The 21,201-nt window shown below is 34.5% G+C and overlaps 1 protein-coding gene across 6 annotated transcripts in view; it reads left to right on the forward strand.

The window, feature by feature from the left end:
- DOCK3 (dedicator of cytokinesis 3) overlaps positions 1-21,201 on the forward strand; it is a 499,318-nt gene that overhangs the window by 305,974 nt on the left and 172,143 nt on the right. For 5 of the 6 annotated variants that reach the window (XM_074283356.1, XM_074283357.1, XM_074283358.1 and 2 more), the window contains exons 7-9: positions 1,712-1,796; positions 5,780-5,821; positions 8,863-9,017. In XM_074283356.1, the coding sequence (XP_074139457.1) occupies positions 1,712-1,796; positions 5,780-5,821; positions 8,863-9,017 (282 nt within the window). Of the gene's footprint in view, positions 1-1,711; positions 1,797-5,779; positions 5,822-8,862; positions 9,018-21,201 lie in introns of those variants that run through there. The other variant, XM_074283361.1, reaches the window with a different exon arrangement.

A 21,201-nucleotide genomic window follows, 5' to 3' on the forward strand; every position in this document is an offset into this window, starting at 1 on the left:
TTCTAGTAGATATCTGCATAAAAGATACTATACTGGAAAAAGTTCCCTAAATCATTAATATTTAGAGAAATAAAAATTTAAAAAACTCTGAGGCAGCACCTCAGACCCCTCAGCTTGTCTAATTTCACAGAAAAAGAAAATGACACATGCTATAGGAATGTGTAAAAATAGCCACACTGATGGAGCTTGTGAATTAGTCCCATTATTCTGGAGAGCAATTTAAAACTATACCCAAAAAGCAAAAAAAAAAAAAAAGAAAAGAAAGAAAGAAAGAAAGAAAGAAAGAAAGAAAGAAAGAAAGAAAGAAAGAAAGAAAGAAAGAAAGAAAGAAAGAAAGAAAGAAAGAAAGAAAGAAAGAAAGAAAGAAAGAAAGAAAGAAAGAAAGAAAGAAAGAAAGAAAGAAAGAAAGAAAGAAAGAAAGAAAAGAAAAGAAAATCTATCCTTTGACCCTGCAATACTACTTTTAAGTCAACACTCCAAAGATATCAAAGGAAAAAGAATTCTGGCAATTCTTTTTATAGTGGCAAAGAACTAAAAACTGAGGAGATGACCTTCAAGTGGGAAATGTCCAAATGAGTTATGTATATGAAGATGATGGGTTACAATTTTACTGTAAAAAATAAAAAAAACCTAGGAAGACATATATGAACTAGTGAAGTGAACAGAACCAGGAGAACAGTTTACACAGTAACAGATATTATAAAGAAAATCAATTATGAAAGACTAAATAACACTGACCAGCACAATGATTCATGATAAAAAGTGCTCTCCACCTTCCAGAGAACTGATGAAACTGGAGTGTAGAGTGAAACATTCCTTCTCTTTGTTTCTTTTTCTTGGTTTTATCTTTTTTTCAGAATGTTGGCTAATGCAAAAATATGTTTTGCATGACTTCACATATATAAAGGATATTATATTTCTTGCCTTCTTAATGAGTAGGAGAGGAGTAGGAAGAGGGAAAGAATTTGGAATTGAAAATAAAATAAAATTGGGAAAAAATACAACATACTTATGGGTGTTTTAATGATTTTCCAAAGGTAATTTTGACTACATGCAATTTCACCCTTGTGCTGACTTTAGAACCTAACCTACTCTGCGAATATATAATTCCACTGTAATAACTTGCACTGCAGATTTTCTGAAAATGTTATAGCTACATATGGCCAAGTCTCTCTAAAGAAAATTATGCCAATATTAATGCAAATAGGTTGAAAATGAACTAAGATCCTCTAAAATCTCCATATTGGTTTAACACCTTTAGGTAGTATTCTTAACATGTTTCACTTTGTGACAGATTAACTTGGTCCTTCTGCAGTTTTCATATCTGGTGAATAATCTTAGGTATAGCAGAGCCAAGTCAATAGTTTATAAGAGTAAGAAAAAAGAAAGCTATGGTAAATTACTGATTACTAGTCTACTATGAACTCACTCTTAATTCACTCAAGGAATCTGCTATAAAAATGTCATCAGATGAATAATTAAATTGAAATTACAAGGAGAAACAGAACTTAGAAATTGACATTTTATTAGTTACAAAATCCCTGGCTTCATTTGCTGAGCAAAGCTCACTGTATCAACTCAGCATTGTCAACAAGAAGTTTGAATCTCTGGGTTCCAAGGACCATAGACTATGGAGCCCTTATATAACCACAAAAAATAGATAGATGTGGACTTATATTATGTGCTTCTGATGTTTCTCTCTCTTTAATAGGCATTTGGGCTTGGACCTAGTTCCTCGAAAGGACTTTGAAGTGGTGGATTCTGATCAAATTAGTGTCTCTGATCTCTACAAAATGGTAAGAAATCTAAGACAAGCTATATTATTCTAAGGTTTTCTAGAAGTGCTCAAAAGGGGCATTTCAAACCTGAGGATCCACTTGGGCAAAGGTCTGGAATCAGGAGACAAATAAGTCACATATAGGGAATGACAAGCAGTCTAGTAAGACTGAAACAGAGAAACAAAACTGTTAGCAGGCAAGAGACAGATTGCGAAGGATTTAAGCATTGGGGAAACACTGAAAATTTTTGGATAGGAGAATGAATATTTCAGATCCGTGTTTTAAGAATTAATTTGATAGCTATTCCAAAGAGATATTAGAGGTAAGGAAGGGCTAGAAATGAGAAGAGCAGTTAGGAGACTCATAGTTGTTCAGGTGAGAGGTAATATGGATTGAGGTAAAAAAAAAATAAGTAGAGAGAAAAGAGGGAAAAGATTTCATGGAACAGACAAAACTTGAAATTTATTGGATATGGGAAAAGAAGGAAGATGGAAAAGTTGAGAATGACTCTGAAGTTATGAAACAGTGACTAGAAAAATGTTTGTGTCCTCAATAAAAATATTGAGACTTGGAATAAGGATAGGAATGGAAGAAAATAAAAGTTCCATTTTGAATAAGTTGAATATAAGATAGTTATGAAATATCCAGGTGAAATAGTCCAGCGGATATCAGTGATAAAGAACTAGAACACAAGAGAGACATTAGAGCTGGCTATAGATTTGGGGAGTCATCTGCTTAGATAGATCATTTTACCCATGAGAACTGATAAGATCACAAAGGAAAATAATAATGAAAGAAGAGATTTTTGGACAGACCTTTAAGGGATATCCACACTTAATTGGTAGAGAAACTAAGATGATCCAGTAAATGAGACTGAGAAGAAATAGTCATAGAAGTAGGAAGAGAACCAAGAGAAACCATCTTATAGAAACTAAGAGAGCAAAGAATGTCTAGGGGGTTGAACTTGGTTGAAATGACAAAAGCTACAGAGGACTCACACAAATACCCTGGACTTTTTAGTCATGGAATTATTGATGGCCCAGGAGGGAAAAGAAATAAAGTAATAGAGGCAACAAGTATACGGGATCCTTGCTTGAAATGTGGCTATGAAAGATAGAAGAAATACTGGACCAAGGAGATGATGCAGTCAGTGGAAGGATTTTTAATGCTGGAGGAAAGATGGGCATGGTTTTACATAGTAGGTAAATCATGATTGAAGATGAGAGGGAGGGAATAGTTGATGGAGTATGGGAAGGGATGGGAGATGGGAAGGAACAGGATGAATTGATGAGAGCCACCTTTCCTTCAGAGACTGGAATGAAGGAGGAGAGTACAGAGGAAGAAAAATGACACAAGTATAAAGTCAGAGAGAAGATAGAGTTCATGATGGATAGCCTCAGTTTTCTCAGCAAAACAATAATTAAGATCTTCTGCTGAAAAGGAAGGGAGAGGCAGTGTTTTGAGATGAAAAGAGAAGGTTTTCAGTAGACATTATAGAGATTGTGATAATCATGGAAGGATAAGAGGATTGCTTTTATACCAGTTAAGATCCGATAACATGTTATAGTGCATCCAGGCATGATTACATGACTTTTACCGTGGTGTCATCCAGCAGCCTGTGAATAGAATTAGAGAGAGCTGATTATGGAGGCAAAGCTAGAATTTGAGTTTAGTAAGGTGTTGAAAAGTCAAGGGAACAAGGAAGTCAAAGGTAACTGAGAGAGTATGATTGAATTGCTAGATCATTGGGTCAAGGGAGAAAAGAGAGGAAGAAAAGAAAGAGATACAGTGAGAACTGACAGACTGAGAGAATGAAAAGAAGTAGAAGTACTGATTGTTTTGAAGAGGACAAAGAATAGGTTTAAGAAAAGTGAGAGAAGAGATGGAAGACTAAGAGTTTTTAGTCAGATAAATTCTGGATTTTGAAAGTAGAACAATTAAGGAAAGTCACCATAACATAAAAAATATTCAATTAAAAAATTTAAAGTAACTTTTATGGATTCCTTATACAAATATACAGCAATGCTATAGAATCCCCCTGATTACTAACCTACCTAGAGGAAATTAGATTAGCCTGGCATATTCTGAACTTAACGTGGCCTATGATCAATCAGCTTTTCACACATAGCCTACAGTTTAAAGACTTGATCCTTTTATTTATTCCAAAATCATTGAACATAGTAATGTTATATGCTCATTCTTTCAGCACCTAAGTATGGAATTTGTCTAAGCTTGCTGATTTGAACTGAGCAAGATAAATGTACTCTTGTCAATCTCATGTGTCCCAGGTTTTAACTTCCTTTTTTATGTTACTCTTCCCAATTCATATTTTGGTCTTTTTCATAGGGAAAAAAAGCATAAGAGCTAAGTAGTCTTGCTTTCTTTCTGGCATAATCTTCTCCTCTATTCTTAGAGGAGAATTGGTACTATTCCTTCTTTGCTCTTCCTCTTTCTCCAGACATAATTTTTTATAACCTTTTATTGTACTTAACTCTAGCCTCAACTCATTCTTTCAGCAACAGAAATCCTGCCATTAGAGGTCCTTGTTTTGTGACTGTGTTCATTCTCAGTCCCTGTCCTGGCTCCCCTCCTCTATCCAGCTTTTTAAAATACATTGGTTGGTGCACTTCCTGTGCATCTGCATCTGCCTCTCCAGACAGCTCCTCCTTTCCTTTTCAGAATTATTTCCACTTGTGTCATTAGAATCCTCCTTATGTACCAAGATGAGAGGGAGGGAATAGTTGATGGAGTATGGGAAGGGATGGGAGATGGGAGGGGACAGGATAAAAAGTAGAAGTAGGCTGAATTTGCAAGAGCCACCTTTCCTTCAGAGACTGGAATGAAGAAGAATATAAAACTTTAGACAATGAAATTTTACATGTGCTTTTCTCAAATGCTCTGAATTCTCTTGTTCCAGATTTTAGCAGGTGTGTATTATATACCGTTTTATCCTCCTCCTCTGTCACAAACCTACCACTTCTACTTTATTGGTCATAACCTAGCCCAGTTCCCTTCCTAGATTATTTCACCTTTTACAGAACGCAAGTATCATTAAGTCTAAGAGCACTGGGTCTGGACTGAAAAGATCTGTATTTACATCCTGCTTCAGCTACTTTCTTTCTCTGTGACCTGGGCAAATGGCTTTACTTACCTAGGGCTCAGGTTTCTCAGCTGATTTTTGCATGAATTATTCAGTCAGAAAGCTGTATACATCATTGTCTGATGAAGTTATTGTATTTAATGTTTTTGCTAATCGTCTTTCTTTGTCATAAGAGAAGGTTCAATCTGGATGAAGGGGAAGGGCTCCCAGAAATGTCTATGATTTTAAACATAATGCAAGTAATTTAAGGGAGTGCTCCACAGAGGAGAAGAGATTGTTGATGTATACTTTAAGGTCCATTATATAGAGAGTGCTGTAATAGACTCTGAGGACAGACACAGTTTAGATAAGATATGATCCTTGACCTTGTACAGCTCACTCTATAGCAGAGCTTTGAATGGCAGATAAGATTTCCATAGCAGAGAAAACAAAAAACATTTCACATAATTAAGGTGGCCAAGGCAGGAGAAATGCTCATTGTATTCAGGATGAAGCTAAGAATCCAATTAAGAAATTAGGGGAAGGTTCAAATATGAAAGTTTCTTGAGTAACTGAGTTTTATATGTTTCTAAATGAGACCACTGGGAGGATGGTGAGATAGAGAATAATGTGTGTGTGTCTATAAAACTGTATACCTTGACAAAATTCTTTCCTGAGACATATATGGAAGATGGGAATTATGAAGAAGAGAGGAAATATGGTTTATCCATGTATTTGGAACACTATGGTAATTGCTGTATAATATAGGTATTGTAGAAAGATGAAGTAAAAATTTAATTTAAATTTTAAAATAAATATATACAAGGAACTTATATATCACACTGTGCTGGGAAGGGATTTGTTACTCAGAAAATATACAACTGCTAATTGATTGAACGATTGCTCTCTTTTCTTGCTCTAGCACTTATCTAGCCGGCACAGTGTACAGCAAAGTACATCCCAGGTAAGTTGACTTCAAAAAAAGCTTCTTAACATTTTCAGTTGGCTGCCCTCTTTTAAGATATGAGAGTGTATCAGGAAATAATTGACTTCTTGTTTGAAGTCACTTTTCATCATAGTGTCCATGACCCATAAATCAACTGATCTTTGAGTATGTCATCATTCTCAAGGGTTGGGTTCCCTGCTCCAGCCTCCAGGCCTTCATGGGCAGCAGCTTGGCAGTTACTTAAGAATAACACATAATCTCTTGGCAGCGTTGGGCTCACTCCACAAAAACTGTCCTTTCTCCTCATAATACTGGGAACTCCTCAGGTAATCAGAGATTGGTAAAGTCACCCTTTTATGAATATATAATAGCCTCATAATTTTAGCTCTAACCTAGCCTTGAAATTAGCTAGCCTAAGGGAAATAGTACTTTAATATGTTTTTCCCAGTTAGGCTACAGATTCACAGTTCACCCTAGAGCAAGCTCTGTAGCTCTAGCTATCCATGTCTCCATTGGTAACATGGAAATAATAATAATTGATCTTATCTACTAGATTGGAATAAGGTAAGAAGGAAAAAAGATAATACAAAAGTGCTTTCTTAATATACACAAAGTACAACATGAAATCAAACATAATGCTAGAAAGGGACATGATGTCTATCAACAGACTTTGGGGTTGTTTACTATTTATTCCAAAAGTTGATCCCCACCATTGTATATAGCAACAAGATCATGTGATGATCAATTGTGATGGACTTAGCTGTTTTCAACAATGAGGTGATATAAGGCAATTTCAATAGACTTGTGAAGAGAGAACCATCTGCATCCAGAGAGAGGACTATGGGGACTGAATGTGGATTACACCATAGGATTTTCGCCTTTTTTGTTGTTGTTTGCTTGTTTGTTTGTTTTGCTTATTATTTTCCTATTTGATATTATTTTTCTTGTGTAGCATAAGAAATGAAGAAATGTGTTTAAAAGAACTGCACATATTTAACTTATTTTGGATTATTTGTTTTCTGTAGGTGGGGGGAATTAGGAGGAAGGGAGAAAAATTCGGGAAAACAATGTTTTACAGAGATAAATATTGAAAACTATCTTTGCATGTATTTTGAAAAATAAAAAAGCTATTATTTAAAAAAGAGTTACTCCCCAGAAATTCTTTCTCTGAGAGGGGCCAACAACAGAGCAACATTAATGTTAAATCAACCTCTTGGCTTCTAGCTCCCTACCTACCTGCTTTGTTATTCACATGATGGAATGATCAGATACCAGCACCTTCCATAAATATTCCAAACAGCACCAGCTATTCATGGCACTGACACTAATCTAGAACCTGATTCAGTAACAAGAATCCCCACCTTCTCATCAGTCTGAAATATCCAGTTGCCAATAGCAACTCAGTAACTCCTATTTCATATTTTCAATTGTTTTGTTATTGTTCATCTTTGCTCTTTTTTATTTCTAGTCTTCATCTTTTTAGCCTTTTGGCCTTCCCATTCTTTGTATTATATTTTAAATGACAATTTTAATTGGTTTCTTTGCTACCTTAGTGCAGACCCTAATCAGTATTATTTATCCCCTTATAGCTAACAAGCAGTGTCTTTTGCATGTGTTTTAAATGAAACTAAAATGAATGTAGCCATATTTTTAGCAATAAGAAATCCTTTAATCTGCGTGCCCCTTTATTAAAAAGAGTCTCATTGTCAGGGATGTTATTATAGCTTCACTTAGTATTACCTCAAGCGAGATAATATATATAAAAGTCTTTGAAAATCTCAAGAACTGTATAAATATAAGGATTTTTCTAAGGGGTTATTTTAGTTAACTTTCACTAACCTATCCCAATATAGCAGAATTACAAAGTATTATCAGGGTATATTTGCACAGACTTCTGTAAGGACTGCTATCATCTAAAGTTTTGGTATCTAACTATAGATATATAAGTAAAAATGAAAATGTTTTCTAGATTAACAGAGGTCTCTTTATTAAAAAAGAAAACTAGTAAAATATCCAGTCTATGACCAAGAGACCTGTATTCTAGTCTCTGCTAAAGTCTTATCTATCTCTAACACTAAGATTCTATCATCTTTGCTCATTCATGCACACTGATAGAAAGATCTTCATTCTCAACTGTCCTACTTATCCAGTTAATTACCAAACCTTGTCATTTCTTTCTCTATGACATCATATGTAGAGATATATCCCTGTCTTCCCATTAACATAAACTCTGTCTCACTCAAGGCTGCATCACATTCCTTATCTCAACTTCTGCAGTAGCCTTCTAATTCATCACTCCCTCCAGACTCTCTGCACTCCAATCCATTCTTTACACAGCTGCCAAAACGGTTTTCCCAAAGCACAAGACTGGCTTTGGTACTCCTCTACCTCCAACTCAATAAAGTCCAGAAGCTCCCTGTTACTTCTAGGAACAGCTAAACCCTCCTCTATTTGGCAGTTGCAGCTCCTCACATTCTGGCCCTTTCTACCTTTCCAGTCTTCTTACACATTATTCACTTCTACAAGTTCATATTGATCTATTTGCCTTTCCTTCCATATAACTGCAATTTCCTTACATGTAGTTGTCTCTTTACTTTTGCACTAACTGCCACCCCCCACCATGTCTGGAACATTTTTCCTTTCCTAGCTATACTTCTCAGACTCCTTGGCTCTACTCAAGATTTAGCAAAAATTCCACCTTTTTCAGGAGGCTTTTTCCCAGTCACTTTAGACTGCGAAATGCTGTCCTTCTATTACCTCCTGATATCATTGGTCCTCTTCAAGAAGGAAGATTGAACAACCACCACCACCTTCTATCTACTTTGAAAATATCTATCAATTTATGTAAATATTTATCAGTTTATCTATCAATTCATGGTATCTCCCCCATTCAAATGTAAGATTCTTGAGGGCAAGGATTATTTTTCCTTTTTCTTCATATCCTTAGTGTTTATTCACCATGCCTGAAACATCGTAAACCCTTAATAAATGTTTATTGATTAATTATTTGAATAAATGTCATTAAAATATGTCAAATATCACTGCATCCTTCCACACAGGTAGATACCATTCGTCCACGTCATGGAGAAGCCTGCCGGATACCAGTGCCACACCACTTTTTCCTTAGTCTAAAGAGTTTCACCTACAATACCATTGGAGAAGATACAGATGTCTTTTTTTCCTTGTATGACATGCGAGAAGGCAAGCAGATCAGGTAGGACTATGGCTGACATGGATTTATTTTTGCTGTAAACAAGGATATTTTGGGAAGCTCAGGCATAAGGAAAAATAGCATCCTCCTATTGAAACACATATCGAAGGTCAATATGTTTATTTATTGTTGAGAGGCTTTTAATGTTAAAAGGTTGTTTGCTTTGATTTTACTTCCTATAAAACTGAAGAACATTATTTGATTTATGGCCATCATGTTTAATGTACATAGAAATAAAGTCTCTAAATGTTAATATTACAGCATAAAATAGTATCTTGAATATTTCATGGTACCTGCTCTTTCCCATACTTTCATTCTTATACAAGTAAAAATAATATGATATCTCTCATATATGGTGAGATATGATGCAAAAGATTCTGAGGGGAATATGCCTTAATTTGTTTTTCGTTTATGAGAATAGATTGGCTCCAGCTCATTCTTTCCCAGTTTCTGTTGTGACCAACTGTAAATACATATGTAATGATCACCCAAGATTTTTTTCAATTCAGTTTGTGGCCATAGATCAAATGACCAACTAATTCCCCCATATGGATACTTGGAGTACATTTGAATTGAAGGTTTCATTTTGATGTAATGATTAGGTTTAGTGGAGTTTCCAACTATGCCCTGTGCTATTTAACTAAGAACCTAATTAAAAAGAAAAAATTTACCACACATTTTAGAAGTTCTAGATATATTTAAAATCATTTGAAGATGTCCTAATAATAGAGAATTCTATAATCTTTCAGTCTAAATGCAGGGGAAAGTCAGTTAGTTACTTAAATACCTCCTTTAAATTGATGACATTGAAAATTTTCCTTCAAAAAACACATTTTTAGCTTCCGAATATGATCATGACAGCTCAATATTCTTTCTTTACACTATTCTTGGTTCCATCTACTATATCTTAAATAAACAGTATCTCAAGGTATCTCCTTAGATTTCTATCACCATAAAGCTTTAAACTTTTATTATGGGTTGGACATTAACTTGGTCTGCAATCACTTTCCAAAGGTAATCTTTAGACATCCTAAAGGATCACAAAAATATTATGCAGGGTATAACTAATATTCACGAAGTAGAATTTATTTTCCCTCTTGTGGATGGCTTATCATAAGAATTGTTTAAATTGCTGTACTCATAGAAAATGTTGCCATAGATAGACTGTCAATTTTCCTTTACTCCTGAGGAACCAGACTAAGCAATGGAGAAGCAAATTAGCAAGAAAACTAGACCCTTCTCCATTTTGAAGTCCCTACTATGGTGTTAAAAAATAAACAGGGGATTTTATCAATATTTGTGTAAAATTAAATATTCACAAATCATTTTTTGAGTTTCGATTAAACCCTACCTTGATATGTGAAATGAGATAGTATTTGCCTAAGGCCCCTTTTTGCTACTAGTAGAAAATGTCAAGTATACATTTAGATTTATATTTGTCTCATAAAGGAAAAAAGACTATAAAGATTATTCTGTCTTTTTGTTGTATTTTATAAGATAACTGCATCAAAGAAGAGACATATTAGAATCATTTCCATCAGGAGAAAAATTAAGTACAAACAAATGACAATTGCAGAGGTAAAGAATAAACCAGAATGGTACACAGCCAGAGAGACCAAGAAAGAAACCATTCAAGAAGAAGGGTAGTAAATGGTGTGAAATATTGTTGAAAGGTTAAACAAAGATTTAAAAAAGGATTTAACTAGAGATATTGGTAATCTTCAAGAGAATTATTTCAGTATAGTAGTGGGAATACCAGGATTATAGTGAGTTAGGAAGGAAACAAGAAGACAAAAATATTGAAATGGTAATCCAGAGATCTGGGTTCAAGTCGTGGTTCTGTCATCTATTGGGTGTGGTGGCTTTGAGTAAGATGCTTAATTTTTTTGAGTATTAGTTTCTTCATTTAAGATCTCTTCTAAAATTGTGTGCAAATTGCCTATAGTCGCAGCATCATTTAAAGTCCTCAGGTTAAGATTGTGCTGGTATAATCATTTGCCAGGGGAGTGTTTTTAGTACAGATATAACTAAATTCCCTTAGGAGTTTCTTTCAGTTTTGGACATTCTCTTATCCTTTTAATATATAGTCAGTAGCAAAAACCCAAGTGTCCCACATGCTTAGCAACAAAATGAAGTGAGGATGTACACCTTATGGCAAGAGTAAGCTAAAGTAAAAGATCTATGAAAGGAAGGAAGGAAGGAAGGAAGGAAGGAAGGAAGGAAGGAAGGAAGGAAGGAAGGAAGGAAGGAAGGAAGGAAGGAAGGAAGGAAGGAAGGAAGGAAGCAAGGAAGGTTGGTTCTTAGCAAATGGATCTCTCATACATTTAAATGAAGTAGATACTTATAATATTACTCTTCTGTCTTAGAAGCTCCTACTTCCATATCATAAATATTCTTTTTGTAATTAATCAAACCTGTTAGTTGTCATGAAAATAATGTAACAGACTTGTTAGATAGATTTTGTGGGGTCCTTTAGGTTCATGTGACCCCCAGAATCCTTGAATCTCTTGAGCAATAGATAGCAGCTCTGACCTTTATAGCTGAATTGAGTTAAGTAATTCACATCATGGCCCAAATGACAGAAAAAATTAAGAGAGAAATTAGTCATTACACTCATATAGATTGAGCTGTAGAGAGATCTAAATATGCCATGGGATTGAACTCATAGGGAGAAAGAAATGTAAAATTCATAAGGCTATTGAGGATGTTAAGAACCCCAGAGAGTTGGTTTCCTTCACTGAGGAATGGCTTTGCCTGACTTTTGTTTGATTTACTGTTTTTTGAGGCAAATTGAGAAAAGGGAAAAAAAAACTTGTAAGTCAAATGTAAAGTGACCTTTTTACTGTGCTCTTCAAAAATTAAACTTTCATTTTCTGATTTCATTGAGGAAAGAATTCCAATCTTCCAAAAAATTCTTTTGTACTATTAAGTATATGTCCTAAAATTTTACTAGTTCAAACCATCATTTGATTAAACAAAAACAAAACTTCTTACTCTTGGATCCATGGATAGAATTTATAGGTAGATTTTGGAGAATCTATGAATTAGCATAAGGAAGAAAATGGATCTTTATTTTCACTATTATTTGTTTTCATTTATAGTCCCATATATCTTATTTTATACATTTAAAAGCATTATTCTGACAAGAGATCCATATGCATCACCAGACTGACAGAGGAGTCCTTGGCACAAAACAAGAGCTCCTCATCTAAAGTGAAGCTTTTTCAGAGAAGTATCCCAGAAATCATTAATTCTCCTGAGTTCATCACATTTTGTGGCAACCCTGATAGCCATGCTGACCTCCATGATTTTTCTATATCTTTTTATCCATATTTTTCCATGTATTTCACAATTTATCTTTTCTATATCATTATTCTTGTCTTTTATATTTTTAAAGGATATTTCAGCTGCTTCATTCTTTTTTTAAAATCATCTGATTTTCTCATTATCAAGACATCCAGCCTATGCTCCTAATCTATTATTTTGTTGCAATTACATGTGAGTCCCAGGGAATTCTATAGAAAAGCTTTCTTACTCCTGATTTCTGTCTTTCCCCCAATCCAGCAGTGAGATTGTCTTTAAAAACAATACCAAATTCTGGAAAAATCTTTCCTGAGCTGTCTCTTCAGGCCAATCCTTAAATGGTCCTGTTTTTGTTGTCCACTCTGCTTTAGCTCATAGAATACTTGACCTTACTGAATAATTCAGCTCTTTGTACTTCTGTGCATATAAAAGTATTTCATTTGACTTGCTAAGCTATTCATATGTCAAAATCTATCTTACAAAGCCTTCCTGGCAATATATCTTTCTTCTAGTCAATTATCATCTACTATTATAGAAAAGAAAATGAATTCAATTGAAGAACTATTTATTTTACTGTGTACAAAATGCTAGGCCTTTTACTCTGAATACAAAAATGAAATCGCTATAGACTCAGCTTTCAAGTAATTTGCCCTTTAAAATGTGTATCATGATCTTGAACTTCTGACTGCCAATCCTAGGCAAAAGGCATACCTAATATTGATTGTGACGGAGTAAAATTGTGTGGATTTATGTGAGCTGATGCAAAGGGAAGTAAGCAGAGCCAGAAGACCATTGTAGAGAGTAGTAGCAATATTGTAAATGATGATCAATTGTGACAGACTTAGCTACCCTGATGAATAAATGATCCAAGACAAAAGACTCGGATGAAAAAATATTATCCATCTCTAGGGAGAGAACTGATAAACTTTGAGTGTAGATCTGAAGAAACTTTTTTTTAAACAACTCTATGTTTCTTGCTTTTTCGTTTGTTTGGGCTGTTGTTTTGTTTTGCAAAATGACTAATATAAAAATGTTTTTATATGCTTTCACCTGTCACATAGTTAATAATACATTCTTTGTCTCTTCAATGGTTGGGAGAGGAATGGGAAGAAGAGAAAGAGTGTTTAGAACTCATTTTTAAAATAAATGTTTAAAAACATTTTTTAAGAAAGAGGCGCACTTAAGAAAATAGCAAAATGCTCCGAAAACTTTGTCAAGGAGACAGCTGTTACTGACCTTGTGACATCTCTCAGATCCATAAACTTCTTTCTACTTCTATAGCCACAATTCTAGTTCAGACTCTCATAATTTATTGCTTAGACCATTGCAATAGCTCCTAATTGGGCTCCATGTGTTCTATCTTCTAATTATAAACTATTCTCCTCATACTTGCCAAAGTGATTTTCCTAAAGTGCAGATCTAATTTCCTGTCCCTCCCTACTCGTTATAATCTGTTACTTTCCATCATTTCTAGAATAAAATATAAACTACTCTGTCTGACATCCAAAGTTCTTTAGGTCTTGTCCCAACTTAGCTTTCCAGCCTCATTACACATTACTTTTCTTCTCACATTCTGTTCTCCAGCCAAACTGGCCTTCTTTTTGCTACTCATACCTGACATGACAGCTGAATGGTACAGTGGATAGAGTGCTGGTTCTGCAATCAGGAAAACCTGGCTGAAAACTGAGTCTCATTTACTTGCATGTGTGATCCTGGGCAAGTCACTTAATCTATGTTAGATTCAGTTTGTCCATCTGTAAAATGAGAATAATAATAGTGCCTACCTCTCAGTATAGAATGAAATGAAATAATATTTCTTAATAATAATATTAACTTACTGTTATTTTTTTCCTTTTCATCATTGAGCCCAGGACAGTGCAGTACAGGTACAAAAATGAACAAAGGTCACCTTCCCTTGCATAAAACTAACTCTCTAATTCTCCTTCCTGATAGTATTGACATACGACATGTCATGATATGTAACTTGGTTGCCACCAGCCTGCTTAGTAGTACCTAGATTTTCCTAGTTTACTTTATAAAAATGCAAATCAACTTCCTTTAGTTTAGAAACATTAGTTTAGAAGCTTTAGTTTATCTGTTTTATATAAACTAACATCTAGCAACCTCATAAAAGAAAAAAGGTCTCATTCATGACCTTACTTGGGTTTTTTGGCAACTGTGACTGCCTCTCTGTCATCCACATAAAAATTGACCATTCTTAGTGATAAAGTAAAAAGATGGGAGCCTACACAAGTAAATATGACATGAGGTTGAATTTTATGGGACAAAAGGGAAATTTGTACAAAATTTGAGGAAGATGTGATTTCTATGAGGAATGTGAACCTGAAAAGGATGGAATTTTTATGAATTAAATACTCAGTATTGGCTGCCACTCTGATATATATTGGTTATACAAATAATTTAGTGAAAAGAAAAAAAGAATAGTCATTATAGAAATGTTTCCTGTTTTTCTCTACAAAGGAATCTTTTAATTCTCTAAGAAACATATTGCCCTATTTGGAATAGAAAGTTTTGTAAGGGTCAATGTTGAAAAATTACCCATGCATATGCTTTAATTTAAAAAAAAAAACATATTGCATATAAAAATTGTATCTAATTTTGTCTGTACATTTATAATAATAATTATTGCAGCTGATATTTATTGTGTCCCATAAAGTCTGCAAAGTACTTTAGCTACATTAGTTTTATTTAATCCTCAAAATAACTTGGGGGGTAAGTGATACCAGCATGATTATATCCATTTGAGGAAGAAGAATCTGAGTTTGGCTAGATGAGCAACTTGACCATGGTCACACCTTATTTTCACTAACCTTTAACTGAAGTTTAACCTTTCATTTAATTATTTAAAAACAATATTCTGAGAAGAGGTCCACCAGTGCCCTTCTCCTCCCTCGCAAGTCGAGGACTCTTATGAAAAGCAGGAGCTTCCTCAGATTTCACCGCAAGCTCCGCTCTCTCCTCCATCACAAGCTCGCCTGCATTCCTTCCTTTACGCCAAGCTTCAAATGTACAAATGAGGATTACAGGCATCTCCAGGCATTAAGTCCCCCAAAACATCGAGGCTTCTATTAAGGTTTTGTTGTTATTGTTTGTTAAAATGTAGTTAGCTCAGGTGACAGGTAGTAATTTTAGCCCATTTTGTATTTCTATGGGAACCCAGCGACTGCAGAAATAGCTCATCTGTCAGGCCCCTAATGCCCTGTGGCTCGTCGCCAACAGACGAACTGAATCATTCAGCAGCACTGAGCCGGAATTCACTAGGAAGCAAACTCGGTTGCTTAGGGTTATTTTTCAGAGCCAACCTCATTTCCCTCACAAATTTGGAGTGCCTTTCTGTAAGATGCCTTTGTGAAACCTGCTCCACAACAGAATGCAAAATACTAACACAGATTGAACCTTCGATCTGGGGTTATTTCAGGTCATCAAAAGCCATAAATCTTCACAAGATTGAAACCTAGAAGACACCTTAGAGAGCCTCCAAGCCCCTCCTTTTCATATGATTCAACTGAAAGCTGGACAGATAATCCTGTGAAAAGAGCTTTGGTTCTACAGAGGAAAGACTAAAGTTCAAATCTCACTTTTTTTCCTACCTGGGTGACCTGTAGGCAAGTCATTTAATCTCCCTTAAACCTTAGTTTCCTTATCTATAAGAAAGCAAGAAAGGGGCAAGCACTAATTAAGCACCTGCTAGATGCTATGTACCATGTTAAGTGCTTTGAAAATAAATATGGTATCATTACAGTAGGTTCTGTCATTATTCCCATTTTACAAATGAGAAAATAGGCAGAGGTTAACAGAAATTAAATGACTCATCTACAATCACACAGTCATACAGCGTGTGAGACCGAATTTGAACTCAGTTCTTTCCTGTGCCACCTAGCTACCTAATGATGGGCTTGGACTCAGTAGTCACAGAGGTCCCTTCCAGCTCTGAATCTATGCTCTCATCAACCTTAAAAGTAGGGATTACTTAATGTTTTATTTGTATCCCACAGTATAGTGTCATGCACATAACAGCAGTCTAATAAATGTTCCTTGGTTGATCCTACACAAAGTACTAAGTTGACACATCTAGGTCTGGATCCCAATCCAAAGATCTTTCACTTCTACCATATTGCCAGCCCTTATAGATAAGGTTCTTCCTTCTGACTCCTAATGACTTCCCACCCACATTCTCCACCCTTGGAGAATAGCAGGCTCCTTAAGGTCAAGGACAGTCTCATTGTTGTCTTCATATTCTTGGTAGAATGACTTACACATGATAAGGGCTTTAATAACCATTGAAAGTGCTCTTAAACATACTTTGTTTGGGCAGTTGATCCATATTTGGGCCAGAGATACAAAATATTTGCTAATTAGAGTTAATGAATAGAGCACCAGCCTGAAGTCAAGAAAATTCTGTGTTCAAATTCAGCCTCAGACATTGTGAATTCTACTTCAATATTCTCACCTGTAAAATAAGGATAACAATATGAGGTTCAATATCATATTCACTTCAAATAATAACACCTCCTAAGGTCATTTTGAGGGTCAAGCAAGATAATTTTTGTGAAATGCTTTGCAAACTTCAAAGCATTATGTAAATGTTAGTTATTATTACATTACCATTATTATTATTATATTCTATTCAGGAACAATGCCTATAGGAGGATCCCTAACAAGGCATTTGTGCCCCCTAGCCAAATTTGAAAGTTATCCCCCCCTCTTACTGTTACTGTCTGCCAGAGGCTTTGTGCCATCCTTGGGACACATTTGAGTGGGGATATTACAAATTAAATACCCGCTTGCCAGGAAGGTCAGGATTTTCTGGCATTACAATATGCTTTTATGAAAAGTAATGTTTTAATTATTACCTCCTTATGCTCCCCATGTCCTCGACATTTGCCTAGCTCTGTCCTGCATCTGTCCATGGGCCTAATTTGTGCAGCAGACTTAGATTCACATTCCAACTTCTGCTTCCTAGATGTGTGACCTTGAAAAAAACATTTAACTTCTTTGAATCTCAGTTACTTTGTCTGTGAAAGGGAGAGTCTACACGGGATGGTCTCTTGGGTCCTTTCCAGTCCTGTGGTCCTATGGTTTGATTTTAGGTCAAAAGTGGAATGACTCTAGGAATCTCTCAAGGATGGAGATGGCTATTTCCTTACTTTGTCTCCCCAGTGATTAGCATGATGTCTCTCTCATAGTAGTCACTTGATAAATGCTTGTTGGTTTGATTGACTAATAGAAAGTCACAAATTTTTTTCTCAATTTGATCAAGTCTCTCGGACTATCTTTGCTTAATATTCATGGAGCTTGAATAGTGTGCTAAACTGATGATAAGGTAGAAGAAAGAGAGATGTAAAAGTGATAGTATAATAGATAGATGGACAAGTAGGTATTGACCCAACAGAGAAAGTAAAAGTGCTTAGGGAAGGTCCTGTTAGGGTAACTTGGTGTCAGAAATGGGAATAAAAAGAATAAAGAAAGAAAAGGAGTGGAGTTGAAAAGCTTGGACTTAGATCAACATCTCAAACCATAAGAATGAATAACTAATTGAATCAATGAAAAAATAATTATTAAGTGCCCAACTATGGTTACTAGGTAGTACAGTGGATAGAATGAACATTCATCTTCCTGAATTCAAAGTTCCTCAGACACTTATTAGCTGGATAAGTCACTTAACCCTGTTTGCTTCAATTTATCTTCCATGAAATGAAATAGAGAAGGAAATGGCAAATGATCCAGTATCCTTGCCAAGAAAACCCCCAAATGCGGTGACAAAGAAATGGCTAAACAACAATATAAACCAAGCACTGTGCTAAGATTTGAGGATACAGATAGAAAAGTCAAAGTAGTCTCTGCTCTCAAGAAGCTCACACTTTGGTTGGGACAGATAATAGATAAAAATGAATGTTCTAAAGGGGTAATGGTACAATGGATGACAAGGCCCAGGAATCCTCTACATCAGTACTTCAGGTGGCAGGGATATGGGTCTGGAAGGTACAGAGGTAGAGCAGATGATAAGGCATGATGACCCAGCATCTCACTGGAAATACTAGTGTTGCTGACTCCCACCTTATCCAACTGGTGTGAGCAATCAAAACAAATGGGTGGGTACTTGGATCCTGCATAGAAGATGAATAGAATACAAGGGAAAAAGGATAATGCCCATACCCATTTCATCATGAAAAAATTAAAAGATTATAGAAAAAGGTACCTGTCATTATTATGATTACTAATCAAAAAAGACAAAATAAATTATATAAAATCTAAAAGATTTTGCATAAACAAAATCAATGGAGCTAGAATAAGAAAGAATATCAAATGAAAGAAATTTTTTTATCAAATATCTGTGTTCAATTTCTAAGATATGTAGAGAATTGACACAAATATATATGATAAGCTATTCCACAGTAGAGTGCAAACATTGTGGAAATTCCTTTGAATTATGTGAAAAAGTTGCTAAATTGTTCCTCTACTTTGACTTAGCAAAAAAAGATGAGAGATGGAAGTAGCATTAGATGATGATTTTAACCTAAGAGACTAGATTATATAAAGCAAATGAGAACATTCAGAATTTTGAATAATATCTCATTTACATAAAATGCTTAAAAGTAAGCATTGCCTCTTGGGAGATAGCAAAAAAGAAAATTTTATCCTAATATAATGCACTAGGTCTCTATGTAAATTTCTAATACCTGTGTGTAATTGGAGAGATGCTACAACTTGCTTTCTAGGGTGGAATTTTGTTACTATATTTTTCCCTTGAAGCACATTTGGCAAAGGATAGTCAGTTGAATTCTATTAGCTTTTATTAAACATTATAGACTTGTCTCTGGAGCTAGCTACTCTTTCTGCTGGCTCTCTTGTCAACCTAGATTCTTAGATAAAGATTTTTAACTTTGTATAAAGAACAATAAATTTGAGGGTTCCCCCAATTAACAAGCATTTATTTTCTCTTCTTCCCATACTTCTCCTGAAACAGAGAAAAGAAAAAAACTCTTGGAAAAATATCCATAGTCAAATAAAATAAATTCTCACATTAGTCATGTCCAAAAATGTGTCACATTCTGTATTTTTAGTAGATATCATCTCCATCAGGAAATAGGTAGTATTCTTCATTATCTGGAATCATTGTGAATCATTGCACTGATCAAAATTCTGAAATTTTTCAAAGTTTTTTTTCAGTATTTTATATATATATATATATATATATATATATATATATATATATGATATACATGTATATCTATATATAATACTGCAAAGAAAAACAACATATATATACATATATAATATACATATATATGTTTATATATACATATATATGTTTATATATATTTATGTATGTATATATATATATATATATATATCATACTCCTGGTTCTAACAACTTCAGTCTATAGCATTTCATACAAGTCTTTCTAGTTTTCTTTGACACCATCACTTTCATCATTTCTTATGTTACAATAGTATACCAAAATTAGTTTCTAGTTCTTTGCCATCACACAAAAAAAAAAAACTTCTATAAATATTTTGAATTTATAGAACTTATCCTTTTTTATTTTATCTTCTTAGGGTATAATCCTGGTAAAGATATTGCTGAATAAATAGTTCCAAATTGATTCCAGAATGGCAGCAGAATTCACAGCTCTGCCAACAATATACTAATGTGCCTATTTTCCTGAAGCATCTCCAATATTTGTCAGTTTGGTGTTGCTTCAATTTAATCTTATTAAATTATAAGTAATTTTGAACATTTTTCCATATGGCTATGGTTGACTTGAGTTTCTTCTTTTGAGAATTCCCTGTTCATATCATTTGACCATTTATGAATTGAGAAGTGACTTTTGTTCTTATAATTTTGAATTAGTTCATTTTATATCTTGGAAATGAGACCTTGACCAGAGAAACTTATTGCAAAGATTCTTCTCAGTTAGTTGTTGCTTTTCTAGTGTTATATGAATTGGATTTTGTAAAAACTTTTTTAATTTCATATAATTAAAATTGTCCATTTTATCTTCTGTGCTACTATCCCTCCTTCATATGATCATGTATTCTTCCTCTGTCTATAAATCTGAAATGTCATTTCTTTCTTGCTCCTCTAATTTGTTTTTTCTTTTTAATTTTTTTCATTTTCAGTCCTAAATTCTCTCTTTCCTTACCCTTCCATACCCACTGAGAAGACAAGAAGAAATATTATATCTGTTATTCATATGAAGTCATGAAAAACATTTCTATATTAGACATGTGCTGGGGTTAGGAGGAGAAAAAGCAAGAGAAATAAGGAAAGATATGCCTTGTTGTATGCTCTGAGTCTGTCAGTCCTCTCTCTAGAGGTAGAAAGCATTTTTCATTATGAGCCTTAAGAATTGGGATAGGCCATTGTATTAATCACAGTTAATATGTCTTTCACAGTTGATTGTCTTCACAATAGTTTTTACTGTATACATGGTTCTCCTATTTCTGCTTACTTTATATCAATTCATATAAGTTTTCCCTGTTTTTTCTGAAACCATCCCTCTTGTTTGCTTATGACAAAATCTTTTATATCTAGATTATGTTTCCATTTGGATTTTATCATAGTACATATGTACATAGTATATGTACATAGTACATAGTGAGGTCTTAATCTAAAACTAATTTCTGCTAATCAGCTTTCCAATTTTCTTACAGTTTCAATCAAATAGTGAGTCCTTACCTGAGTAGCTGAGGTCTTAAAATGTATTGAACATTAATACTTCAGGATGTTGAGCATCTATCTGATCCACTAATCATGCCTCTTCATTTTAATCGGTACCAAATTATTTCAGTGATTACTGTTTTGGAATTTGCTTCGAATCTGGTACTGCTAATACCCTTATTTTCTCACTTCTTTTCA

Source organism: Sminthopsis crassicaudata, chromosome 1 (genome assembly GCF_048593235.1).
Source record: "Sminthopsis crassicaudata isolate SCR6 chromosome 1, ASM4859323v1, whole genome shotgun sequence".
NCBI lineage: Eukaryota > Metazoa > Chordata > Mammalia > Dasyuromorphia > Dasyuridae > Sminthopsis > Sminthopsis crassicaudata.